Source organism: Leptonychotes weddellii, chromosome 9 (genome assembly GCF_054177405.1).
Source record: "Leptonychotes weddellii isolate Sample4059 chromosome 9, ASM5417740v2, whole genome shotgun sequence".
Taxonomy (NCBI): Eukaryota; Metazoa; Chordata; class Mammalia; order Carnivora; family Phocidae; genus Leptonychotes; species Leptonychotes weddellii.
Window position 1 is genome coordinate 81,932,683 of NC_138377.1, and position 13,237 is coordinate 81,945,919.

General features: G+C 52.0%; 1 protein-coding gene across 2 annotated transcripts in view; it reads left to right on the forward strand.

The window, feature by feature from the left end:
- Window positions 1-13,237, forward strand: part of GLDN (gliomedin) — a 65,410-nt gene that overhangs the window by 37,894 nt on the left and 14,279 nt on the right. Inside the window, exons 3-4 of one of the 2 annotated variants that reach the window (XM_081831079.1) lie at window positions 5,684-5,701; window positions 6,054-6,161. In XM_081831079.1, coding sequence (XP_081687205.1) covers window positions 5,684-5,701; window positions 6,054-6,161 — 126 coding nt within the window. Of the gene's footprint in view, window positions 1-5,683; window positions 5,702-6,051; window positions 6,162-13,237 lie in introns of both variants that reach the window. The other variant, XM_081831080.1, reaches the window with a different exon arrangement.

The window sequence follows — 13,237 nt, forward strand, 5'->3', positions numbered from 1 at the left end:
TGAATGCAGATGGAGCTGTCAAGACCACTTAGGGAAGATTGAGGGGTGGGGTGGGGATCGCATTTGTGCTGGAAATGAGTTGAGGACGTTATTTTTTGGCACCTCGAAATCTTTTCAAAAGCCAGCACCTTCCCCTTTCATGCCAGCTTGAAACTGGGCCCCCTTTTAACACAGCAAGCTCTTCAATTAAAACTTAGGTGTGAAAAGTACACATTGCCAAGTGAGGTTGTACCTTGGGATAGACCACGCTGTCTGGACAGGGGGCAGGAAGGTGACAGGACCCGGGACTGAATTGGCAACTACAGGGGGGAAGGGCAGAGAGCCTCGGTCCAGAGCCCCGAGAAGATGCTGCCGGAGCAGACCCCGGGCGTAGGGCCCGGGGCCTGAGAACAAGATCTAGCTTTACACTGGACTCATCTTTGAAAAAGCAGGCACTGTGACTTGAGGCTAGTCTAGCTGTGACCTGAAACCCCATCCCTGTTCCTTTTTCCTGGAGGCAGCTGTCGTTGCTCTGGGCACAAGGACAGAGGTGTGCAGCCTGTAACCTCTCCGGCAAATAGTGAGGGCAACTCAGTAGCTAGAGTAGTTAGGAGTTTTTGCCAGTGCACAGTTTGTGCTTTTGAGCACACACAGCATGCTTTTCTGGATGCATCCTATCCCCAAGCCCAGGTTTCCTTGGGACCCCAGAAACATATCTTCTGGAAAAGCAGGGGGTCTTGAAGAAGGCAGGTTCTTGGGTAACTCTTTGCTTCCAGTGGCCTCTGCATGTGGGCTTTTTCAGAAAATCTCTAAACTCTCACATTACTGAACCGCTTATCAGAGCGGGGTGCTTCAAAACCACAGTGCCTGTTCTCCTCCCGGCCAAGGGACTCCAACCCCGTGATGGTACTAGTTACTGCTCCCTGTCCTGTACCCAGGCGGACGCTGAGAATGGACCACAGCCACCACGGAGCATGGCCTCATGTCATTCTTTTCCGGCGTTCCAGAAAGCTGTGCTAACGGAGGAGACCTGGAACTTGAAAGAAAACCTATTTGCCATCCCTACTCTAATTCTTTAAGGTTGCCATGCTCTAGTCCAAAGCTGAAAGGCACCAAATAAATGGGATTGGACCAAAGCTGCCGCTTAGTGGGGACAGGTGAGGAAAGACGCCTTTCCAAGTTAGGTGCCCTGGGACTGCAGCCACAGAGGGTGGGTCCCGAGGCCGCCAAGCTGTGGCCAGGGCAACACGTGGTAAACTGACAGACAGGCTGTTCTCAGAAACAGCCGCTGTAGCTGCTCACGCTCTCACTCAACTGGCCTCCCTGTGGTTTTAGAGTTGGTGGACTCCAGCTCCACGTGTGAGAGCTAGGGCCCTCTCAGGCCCTCCCTGAAGGACAGCCAAGTATTCCCGACTCCCGAGGGAAAGGGGAGCCACACTCCCTTTGGCCAGAGCTCCCATCTGGCCCCAAAGCTGTGGCTGGCATGAGTCCCAAGCCCCGGGAAGTCCCTGCTGGGAACAGGAGAGGAAGAGAGTCGGGACTTTCGACCTCACAGGCGCCAGGTCTGGCCTTACCCGGCTTAGGAAGCTGCGGTCTTTTACTAGCTCTTTCTAAAGCAGCAGAACCAGACCTCCCTTTCCGACATGTTTCTTTTTGGATTTTTTTATTTGGGGGCTTCTTTGGGTTCCTCTATCAGTGAGACTTTGGGAAATGTGTAGCCACGTCCCCTGTGGTCATTGCTGTGCTAAGCAGGTGCCTTGGGTCTGGTGACAGCCGTTTTCACACCATCCCGGGGTGAAAGGGGAGACTAGTGAAATCCTCCCCTGTGATTTGGAGTGGCCGTGTCGAGAGGAGCCAGGTGGGCGGGCTCTTGGGAGCCCTCAGCGGGGCCAGTGCCCCCACTCAAAGACGAGAAGTGAGCGTTACACTTCTGGATTATTCCTTCCTCATAACTGTTGTGCCTGTGTTTCCTGTCTGCATTGAAATTCTTCTCTTTGCTGGTAGCAGAGATCCACTAGAGCTTATTTGAGGGGGAAAAAAAAGGTCCAGAGGTTACCAGTTATTGTAAGGATAGAGGGATGTGTTTGTCAAGGTAGGTTAGTCCCTGCTCTGGTAATAATTAAACCATAAAATCCCAGTGGCAAAACACAGCAAAGGCTTTTTTCCCCCACAAAGTCCGGACACTCCGAGTTGGTTCTGGGGACTCCGGGATCCCAGTGCTGCCATCTTGTGGTTCTGTCATGTCAACACCAATCACCACCTCTCCTCTCCTCTCTGCTCTCTCTGCAGACGGGCATTGTTTTACCTTGCATGGCCATCCACAGACATCCAATTTACATAACTAGGGGCACTGTGGGTCAGTCTTAGATTTCAAGGAGAAAAAAACTCTAAGCGACTCAGCTTCTATAGCACCCACCCACTTCTAACCGATTCTGGTTAGGAATGTAGGTTGGGGCAGTCAGCTGGGGCATTTGCAGGGCCCTGTGCAAAATGAAAATTCAGGGTCCCTTGTTCAAAAAGCAGGAAAAGGGCTTCCTCCTTTCTTTAATGGTTTTACTTCCACCTGCTATGGTGGGGCTTTTTATTTACTATTTAGTGTCATACTCCTCAAGTCGTGGGATGCTCGCAGAACAAGTCCAGGTCCTCACAAGCACAGGAGATCCCAGTCTGTGATGAGGCATGCAGGGCACATGTCCAACCCCGGCTGCACTGGTGTGGAAGGTGGCAGCAGTCGCTGATTGAGCGGGGACTGGGGCAGATGCATCAGAAAACCGGGAGGCAGCAGAAAACTTGTCCTGGGGAGGCCAGGAGGCAGTGGGAAACAAGGAGGCAAGTGGGAGGCAGGGCCACATATGAACCAAGGCTTCGAGTCCCCACAACATGCTCCATTATCCCATCGGGCCAGCCCCACATATGGTGCTAACATGAACTTGGCTGTCCACATGTATCCCCAGGGGTTCTGTTAGTCAAGAAGGGAAGTCAAGAGCTGAGAAAACATCCTGAAAAACAGTTTTCTCAAGGCCCAGTTGGCACATATTATCTGACATTTGACATTAGTATAGTGACACGTATTTAGGGCTTTTTCCAGGTGTAAGGGGCCCTTGGGCAGCTCCATAGGCATCCCGAGTGAGCGTCGGGATACAACTCACCGTCGCTCTAGCACTCTGCTTCTGAGCTCTTTGGAAGTGTTTGTCTCCTTTCTCTTTTGAAATTCTCTTCTCCATTAGTTTCAGGGCTCAGGACCTCCTGGATTCCCTCCTGTACCTTCGGTTCACCCTCTCTTTCCTGGTGCCTCTTCTATCACCCGCCTCCCTCTAGATGTGGTGTGTGTCCCCCTCTCTCTCCATCCCACAATTTGGCTCAACATTTTACTCTTGCCTCCAGACTAATAGCCTTTCTAGGGTCAGGGACCACTTTAGGACTCTGTTGACAGTGATCAATTCTTTTTCCAAGAAAGTTTCACACCTGGTCGGGGGTACCCAGGACTATCCGCTCCCCAGTCATCTGTGGTGCTTGGTGAAAATGCATGTTCCTGGGCCTCACTCAAAATACAAACTGAATTAGAATCTCCAGCTGGGGTCTGTGTATCTGCATTTTAACAAGCGTTCTAGGTGATTCTATGGACTCAAATGACTAAGAGCTGTAGCCACAGGTGTCAATGAACCTCAGGTCAATGACAGAAAACCCTAATCTGAACATTTCACCGTAGGGACACTTCTTGGCCATGACCAAAGTGTCCTAAGTATACAGCTCTAGCCAGGACCTCTCTCCAATACTCCTGCTGCATAGAAATGGTTATTGGACTGTCCTGAGAACTCTTGAAACCTATATAGACAGCTGATTCCTGCTTGGTGACCTTTTTTCTACCAATCTGCACCTCTGAATTTGGTTCCATCTGTAGTCAGGAATGATTGATTGATTTCTTCTGACCTCCTTATGTGTGTACAGGCACACGCCATCTGTTGGTAAAGTCATGTCACCACAGGCTACACTTCTCAGCAAATGGTGGTACCATTTTCAGCAAATAATTTTTGCCCCAAGTGGGACTGCATGGATGGAAAGTATACATTCAAACACTTCTTCTTCCAAGAGTCGTCATGTCTCCTGCCATCCATATCCTCAGTTCCCCGTCATCTGAGTGTCCTCTTTTGCCCCCTACCCAATCAGATATGGAGCCCTGCTCATTCTTCTGCCTAAATACCTCTTGAATTCCTAGCTTTCTCTACAACTCTACAGTTACCAAGTGATTTGTCCACATCCTTTCCCCTCATTTTAACTACAAAGATTCTCTGGGTGTTTTCTCCCCACCCCACCTCTCTTTTCTCTCTCATCTTGTTCCCTAGTTCTATTCAACTTCCATCTACAGAGAGGATCTCAAAAACACACTGATTTCACAGGGTCATCCCCCATTAGAGACCTACTGTAACTCCCCACTGCCTTGCAGACACCACCTACACCTCTCCTCTTGGCGTTCAAATGCTGCCGCCCCACACTCACCCCTCCAAGTACTGACTCAGCCTCATCTCTACACACGCCAGGTTGGCCAATCTTCCCCCTTTCTTTCACCCTGAATCATGCAAGTTCCCTCCCCTGTGCCTTTGCTCCTGCTGCTCCCCGACCTGAGCGTCCAGCCCTCACCCCTGTGGCCATGTCAAGCCCATTGTTTCTTCAGCGCCACAGCTCAAGCCTCACCCTCTCTGGAAGCCTTCTCAGACTGCCATGTGCCAGTACCTCTTGGAGGGGCTGCTTTTCTGTAACTCCCTCCCTCATGTTTCATTGTGGTTTCAGAGTGTCTACCTTTTCCAGCTAGATCATAAACACAACAGACACAGGGACCAAGATTTCTGCTGCCTGGTAGACTTTTGTGCACACAGTAAATGCTTAGTAAATGGCGGTCTTCTGAAAAGTCACAGACTTGGATTTGTAGAACGACCTTTCTACTCCAACGTGGGTAAACATATATGTTCTGGAAAAACAGAAGGACTTCAACTGCTCATGTTATAAACCCATTGGCTTGTCTGAGTGCTTAAATAAAATATTGACAATGAGACTCTCCTATTTGTGGAAGCAAAATTGTTTTGTTGGATTATGTGTAAATGGTTCATCTGAACCCCTTAGATCCTCGGGTAATTACACACTTAGCAAGGTGTTTGTTACCTGATCTGGACCCTCAGTTGTTCTCAGGCTATTTCGTGCAACAGAATAGAGACCTGAGAACCAGCTTCTGCTCTCAATTGCTCTGGGTGGCGTGAAGGAGATACGCTGGCTGGATGAGAGCTCTTGGGACTGCTTTCTCACAACAGCCAGACCTCAGCTCTGCAATGACAGCACGTCCATTTCCCAATGCTTACCTGGGCCTAGGCTGCACTAGTGCCCTCCTACATTTTTACCAAACCTCATTTAATGAAGCTGATTGCTTGAGAGATGACTGATTTATGAATCTATGGTGAAGCCCATTCAGAAATTATTCTTAGTTCATTGAAACCTAAGCAAAAGTGGATTTGATTGGCAAACTGTTGAATTGCTTTTAAGGTTCTTTTGAGTGAATATGCTGGGTTCTAAATAAAAGGCATGGAGTGGATGCTTAGGGCCAGTAGATGGTTAGTACTTATTAAAAGGGGGAAAGTGCTCTTTGATTTGGGGGTTGTGGTGCTGGCTTCCTTCCAGGCATGCTTTATCATCTAAATTTCTTTTTCTGTTGTAGGACCACCTGGCCCACCAGGTAAGAGTCTGTGGATTTTCTTACTTCCGGAGGGAGGATGTGGGGGGCTAGTTCCCCAGGGTCGCTCAGAAGGGATGGAGGCGGGAAAGGGGGAAGAATCCGGAGTGTGTCCCCCTCCTTGTCTCGGCCCAAATCACGAGCTCTCCTGTCCCCTCCCACTTGAGGACCTGCCATTACCATTCCCCATCTGTCACTGCATGGGGGGTGGGGCAAAGGTGGAAAAGGAAGGGAAGAGGCAGGAGGAGATCTGGAAAAGGCATTCATGCCCATCTAGTGTCACTGGCTAAAGCAGATCATGTTAAGCTCAGTGATGATTTTTTAAGATGGTCCTGTTTCCCGTGTTTCGACACAGGACCTCCAGGAGTTGGTGGGCTTCCAGGACACAATGGATCAGATGGACAGCCTGGCCCCCAGGGCCCAAAAGGAGAAAAAGGAGCAACTGGAAAAAGAGGAAAAATGGGTACTTTGGCAACTTTTCTAGTTAATTCCCTTGTTACTTGTCTCAGTTATTGCTTTTCGGATGGGCCCAAGTGGGATGTGGTGGGGAGAAAGTGTTACCTCTTTGCCTGTGGGACTGGTTTAACTCTCTCCAGGAAGCCACTGTGTGCCAAAGGTTTACATCTACCGGGAGAGCGGCCTCCCTGAGAACTGATTCCGGCTCTTCTGCTTGCTCGGAGGCAGACGGAGGGATGGGAGGGGCCGGAGCAGGCAGCCCTGGGGAGGGATGCTCCAGGGGCTGTGTGCTGATGCCCCAAGTTCTTTTGAGGCTCAGGTCCTGCCCTGCCCTCCCACTGCCTCTTCCTGCCCAGCAAATCCTTGTGTTTGACTGAAAATCAGCTGATTGATGCCGGCCCCTAGGTGTTCTCGGCTACAGGAGTAGCTAGGACCATTTGAGTAGCAGGGTAGCATCCAGGCCCCCCTTAGGCGGGCACTGAGATCACATGGTCTTGGCATCGCAGGATGACAACACCACTGTGGCTGGCCTCTCCGGAGGGGTTCTGCTGCCCTGCAGCGAGGGGTATTATGGCAAAGTCCTGGAAACATCCGTGTCGGACGTGTCCAGGGAGCCGTGAGAAGCAGGGGCTGGTGCAGGGCCTGGCAGGAGCCTGCGGGCTGGGGAGGCAAATTCTGAGGGGCCCTGAGCACCAGTGCTGGGCCATGCATGGAGAAGGCCTGGAAGGTGCACCGACGAGAGCTAGCACGAGACATGGTGGGGGCTCCAGTGCAGGGGGTAGAGACTCCCCAGGAGGCTTCTGGCAAGGCCAGGCTCTGAGCCACTGCAGACGGTACCGACTCCACCAAACCCTCTTGTTTATTTTCAAACTCTTAGCTCTGTGACACCAACTCACCTAGACAGGCCCTGTGCTAGAATAACTACTAGAACATTCTTCCAGATGGCACAGTACCCTCTTCCAGCACCTCTGCTCTTCTAAGCACTTTAAGTGAGAACTAGTGGAAAGGGAGAAAATTGTTAAATGGCTCTGCCACTTGGTCAAGCCGACATGCTCATGTTCCGGGGGAGCAGCCTCTGTGAAGATGGGCCCACACAGGCCAAGTCAGCTCAGTCCTCAGAAGGCCAGCCATTCCAGCTTTAATTACGGAGCAGTAACGGATCCTTACATGTTAGATAATAATCATAATTATAAATGAGCATCGGCATTGAATAATGATGGCCATCAGGGTGCAGACATTTGGTTTATCCCAGAAAGGCCCCAGAAATGTAATCCAGTCCTGAGGATTCAGCAATGAATATCCTGAGGGTCAGCTATGAGGGGGAGGAAACCATGGTTCTTTGGGTATGGAACAGGTGGGAAATGGGTGACTTTCAAAGGGGTGACTTACAGATCCCTGGCTTTGGAGAGGTGTGCTTGATATGCAGCCCAAGACCCAGTGAAGCCAGAATGGAAAAAGTTCATTCATCTTTATAACACCTATTTACGTGGCAGGTCCTGTTCTAGGTGCTGGAGATCTAGAAATGAAAAAGCTGACAAAATCCCTACCTTCATGAAACTCACATTCCAGTCTGGGCAGAGTGGCCATAAACAAGCTAAGTAGGAAAGGATCATCTGTTACAGAGGACGCACAGTGTCAAGAGAGGAAATAACAAGTGTGTGTATGCGGCTGGTGTGGGGGATGGGGTGACTGTGGATTGGGAAGCCAGCTAAGGGCCCCTGAAAAGGAAGGGAGCAAACGCCTGGAGGAAGGGAGAGAGGGAGCCAGGGGCTATGGGGGGGTGGGGGGGCGTTTCAGCAGAGTGTGTGAGGCTGGTGTGCCCATGGGGTCTGAGGAACGGCAAGGCGGCCAGGGCAGATGTGGTGGAGTCAGAGCCAGAGAGATAGCGGCCAAGTCAGCTAGGCCCTGGAATCGTAAGGACTGTGGCTGGTCCGGGAGGGAACTGGGAGGATTGGCAGCCGTGCAGAGAGCTAGCTGCCCTGCCTCACCCGGCAAGCACCCCCCTGCATCTGTGCTGAGGGAGGTGCGGGAGGGCGGGGAGGCAGCGGTGGAGCACTGAGTGGGGCCAGGGTCCACTCGCCAGGGGAAGGGACCAAATCCTTGGTCTCCGGGAGATCCCACGGGACCTCCAGCCGAAGACGCAGACCCTCCTCTGCAGCTGTCTCCCCGTGCGGGAGGCCTCCGGGCGTCAGCAGCATTAGAACGAGAAGCGTCTGCTAAGGCTGAGCAGAGAAGTTGAGTCACTAAGGGCCCAGGCCGTTGTCCATGCCCCGGGCCAGGGGAAGGGGAGACCACCACCATCCTAGACATACAAACACAAAGACTGTCTGCCGAGCCTGGTTCTACGGAGAGGTTGTTGAAAGCAGGGCTCCACCATGGGTCAGCTCCACCCCTGCCCCAGACCCTGAACCCCAGCATGAGGGCCCGGTCCCCCTGCCAAAGCCCTAGAGCTGTGTGTTCCCTCCTCTGCTTCCTTCCTTCACCTGACAGCGGGCTCACATCCTACCCAGCACTCAGTGTTCTTGCAGGGAGGAGAGAGCAGAGCTGGTCAGGGGGCCTGGGCTTTGTTCAGTGAGTACTGAGAAGCCACTGAGGGGTTGCAAGTAGGAGAGAGTGACAAGGTCAGGTCTGCTTTTCTAAAATAACACTGTGGCCGCCTTGTGGAGAGCACACTAGGGGAGCAAGGACAGAAGGAGGGAGACAGTTCAGAAGCTACTCAGCGCACAGGTCGAAGGGACGGCAGGCCAGGGGGATGGAGAGACCAGTGGAGTTGAGTGATATTCTGGGGGGAAATCAGCAGTACCCAGTGGTGGGTGGATATAAGGAGGAAGGGGGAGGGGGACCCCAAGACCGACTCTGAGATCTCTGTCCCTGATGACCGCTCTGTCCTGAGGAAGGGAGCCCCATATCAACTCAGGTTCAGGGAAAGAAGTGTGGCTCAGCATGGGATGTGCTGAGTTTGAGGTGCCCTGAAACGTCCAGGAGGAGATGTCGGGGGCCTTGGAGATGCAGGCAGGTCTCTAGTCAGAGGAGACCCTGGGGCTCGAGGTATACAGGAGGGGCCACCTGAGGCGGTGTGCATGTGGGTGTGGGCACCGTACTTTTGGAGGGAGCTAACAGAAGAGGAGGGCCTGGGTTCAGCCCTGAGAAGCAACAACGTCTAATCACCAAGTAGGAGGGGGATGAGCCAGCAAAGGAGGCCAAGAACGGGACTGAGTAGCAAGAAGACCAGGACAGGGTGGGAACATCTGTCAGCAAACATTTAGTGAGCAGGTTCCAAGCCCTAGTGCAGAAACAAAACAGATGCAGTCCCTGGAACTTTAAATCTTTGGTGGGAAGGCACAAATTAGAAGTCAATAATGAAATATATCTGCAATCACAACATGAGATACCCATTTGAAGGAGAGAACAGGGGTTAAGAGATACAGTACAGAGAGGGAGGGTCACAGAGGTAAAGTCTGAGGTCAGACTTGAAGGATGTGAGCAGGCAGAGGGTGGCCCAGGTGGAGTGCAAAGCACCCACAAGGGCCTGACAGGTGTGGCTGGGGGAAGGGAGACGTGCAGAGAGACCTTCCAGAACCTTCTGATTAGTAGTATGGGTCTCCTGTTTGGCTCCAAGAAGGCACTGCAGGGTCTCATACAGGATGTGACCTGCTGGGCCAAGGTCATGACTGTGGAGAAGGAAGCGTTGTGATTCCAGCCGAGAGTTCCAGGATCCATAGTGGTTTGCCAGGCAGGGGTGGGAGAGAGGAGGGGTGGGCGTGCATTCCAGAAAGAGAGAACAACAAGTGCTGTTTCTAAAAACAGGAAAAAGAGCCTGTGTTCCATAGAGACGGTACTCAGGCTGGACTCTGCCCTCTAGCAGTGATCCTCTGAACAATAGTATGCAAATAGCTAATATCTATTGTCAGGCATGCTACCAAGTACTCTCTATACTTATCTCATTTGGTCTGCAAAACCACCCTCAGGAGATGGATATTTTTGTTGGCCATATTTTTTCCAGATGAAGAAGCCCTGTCTTTCTGTTTCTCAAACAGGCCAAGCCCACCCTTGCCCCAGGACCTTTGCACTGCTGTGCCCACTGCCTGGAATACTCTTTCCTTGCCCTTCCCGCAGCTGGTCCTGGTGCAGGTCTCATCTCTATTGCCACCCCTCTTCAAGTTCGTCCCCCACCTCTGTGTCTAGCCCCTGCCTCATTCCCTGTTCTGTCAAAATACATATCCCTTCCCGGAAACTCTCTCCTTGCGTTTGCTTGTTGATGAGCTGATGGTCTGACCCCCTAGGAAGGATGTGAGGTTCATGACAGCCAAGCAATGTCTATCTTGCTTAGTCCTAATCTCCAGGGCCTGGAACACCCAGCGAAGGGGGGGGCAATAAAGTCCATGTTGACACGAATGGACATAACTTGTCCACTGTCGCAAAGGTAAGAAGTGGAGGAGGCAGGACTTGAAACCAGGTCTCTCTGACTCCTGGACCCCTGCTCTTAAACACAACTACACTGAGTTTCCAGGCCGGGGGGTGGGGGGCGGGGGGGGCTGGCCCCCAGCTGTGAGATCAGCGCCCCCGAGGTGCCACAGAGCAGGAGCTGATGGGAAGGAGGCCTGGCCTTGGGAGCTAGTGCCATTAACTCCTTCAGGACGTAGGGCGGCAGACCCCCGCCAGCCTGAGCCTGACGCTGAGCCTGACGGGGAGGGCCAGGAGGCAGGACATGTGCAAGAATATGCAGCTCAGTGAGGAACAGCCTGGCAGGCAGAGTTGATTATGCACCTCTTAGTTCCTGCTCTCCAGGCAGAGGAAGGAGTGGAAGGAGTCCCTGAAGCCCCTGCCTCAGTCCCTGACCGGCTTCGAGGCCTTGGGCAGGTCCCTTCACCATTGAGCCTTGGTCCCATCTGTAGACTGAGGAGGCCGGGTTCCCACAACTCTAACATGGTTTCCAATTTTTAAATAGTCTGCTCTAGTGCTTGTCCATGAAGGAGAGACCATGTCTTACATATTCGGTTACCTGGCGCAGCTCTCTCTGGGCCCAGGTGAAGCTCAGTAATTGATGACTGAAGACCGCACGCACACGTGCGTGAATGAGAAGGGTAGTGCACACTTTCCGTCCATGAGGGCTTCTCGTCCAGGGAAGGAGAGGCCATATCTTACACACAGCTACTGAGTAATAGCTGGTTACTCTGATCTGAAGACTGCTTTCTCCTGACAGCGGGTAGTACCGCCAGAAGAGAAAGCTGAACTTCCCTGTGCACAGAAGGGACAAATAGGGCCCAAATAGGGCAGAAGATGGGTTGTATAGTAGGGCTAAGTGTAAGGGACAAGAGAGAGGAGTGTGATCAATGTCTTAGAAATAATCAGAGGGGAGCTATGGAGGGTGTTGCCGGGGTAGAAGAGAAAGGCCTAGCCTGGAGGGACTGTTAGTGAGACTGCCCCTGGATACTGGAGGGGACCCTGGCTAGGTGCATGTCTGCAGGAGGCAGCGGGGAGCCACTGTGGGCTCTTGAGGAGATGAAGAGCCTGATGAAACCAGAGTATAGAGCTCTAGCCTAACCGTTGTTTCTGGGAGATAACCCTCGGTTTCTGACCTTAGCAGAACTTCTTACCTTTGCGACAGTGGACAAGTTATGTCCATTCGTGTCAACATGGACTTTATTGCCCCCCCTTCACTGGGTGTTCCAGGCCCTGGAGGTTAGGACTAAGCTGAGAACAACAGTGGAATAGCATGGCGCCGGAGCCTGTTGGCACGGTTTGGGTCCTGGCTCTGCCACTTACTAGCTGTGTGCCCTTGGGCAAGTTACTTAATCACTCTGTGCCAGTTTCCTCATCTGTAAGATGGGAACAATAGTAGTATCAACCTCATAAGGTCATTTAGGAGATTAAATGAGAGATATGTATAGGGCTTAGAATACGGCCTGACACAGTGAGTGCCCTATTAGTGTTAGCTATTGTTTCCAAAACTTGGTTTTAACCCAGAAGGAAAGCTAAGTTGAAATGCCTGTATTCATTGGAAAACACCGACTTAGACGCGGAGAGAAGAACTAAAGAGACTTAAATGTGGTCCATTTTGCAACTGACATCTATGAAGTTTGACATTCGATCGCCTCAAAACCAAGCATTCGCTTTTTTTTCCCCATCTGTCTCACACTTTCTCACTAAGGGTTAATACTGCATTGTCTTCTCTAAAAATCGAATCCTCATGCAACAGAAATAAATGCCCTCCTCTTTATTCATGCCAATCTTGGGACCGGGTTTTGTGTGACACCCCCCTGGCCCCCTTTCGCCGCCCTGCCTCAGTCAGCGACAGATGGTCCTGCCAAAAATAAGCCGTCCTCCCTCACCCCCTGCCATGAAGATCCTGAAGTTGACCCCAGCAACGTAATGCAACCCCCAACTCTAAAGCTGGTGAGATGGTTTGTTTTGAGTGCGCGCCACGGGGGGAAGGAAAATAGCAGAGAGCCACTCCCAGCAGACGAGGCGGGCGAGCAGAATCCGGCCTTTCTTCTCTGCAGAATGTGCTGACTCGAAGCCTGCCAGGACTCACAGGGGATGCACTGCGCGGGGGGCGGGGCCGTGCACCGTGTAACAGCACGGCCGGGCGCTGCCGAGTCAGGCCAGGGAAGAAAGTGCCCCCTTCCCCCCGCCGGGGGTCCTCCGACGGTGAATGGGATCGGGTGGTGCTATACCTCCGAAGTCCCAATGCCAGGGCACGGCCAAGGTGGGACAAGAGGAAACTGTCAGAGGCATCGGTCAGGAGAGAAAAGACAGACTCTATGGAGACGGAACATCCCCCGCCCTTTCTTACTGAAAGCGGAAAAACGATCATGCAGACCCAGCTCAGAGTCAAAATACATTCTTTTTTTTTTTTTTTTTTTAAAGATTTTATTTATTGGGCGCCTGGGTGGCTCAGTTGGTTAAGCGACTGCCTTCGGCTCAGGTCATGATCCTGGAGTCCCGGGATCGAGTCCCGCATCGGGCTCCCTGCTCGGCGGGGAGTCTGCTTCTCCCTCTGACCCTCCTCCCTCTCCTTATCTCTGTCTCAAATAAATAAATAAAATCTTTAAAAAAAAAAGATTTTATTTATTCATTTGA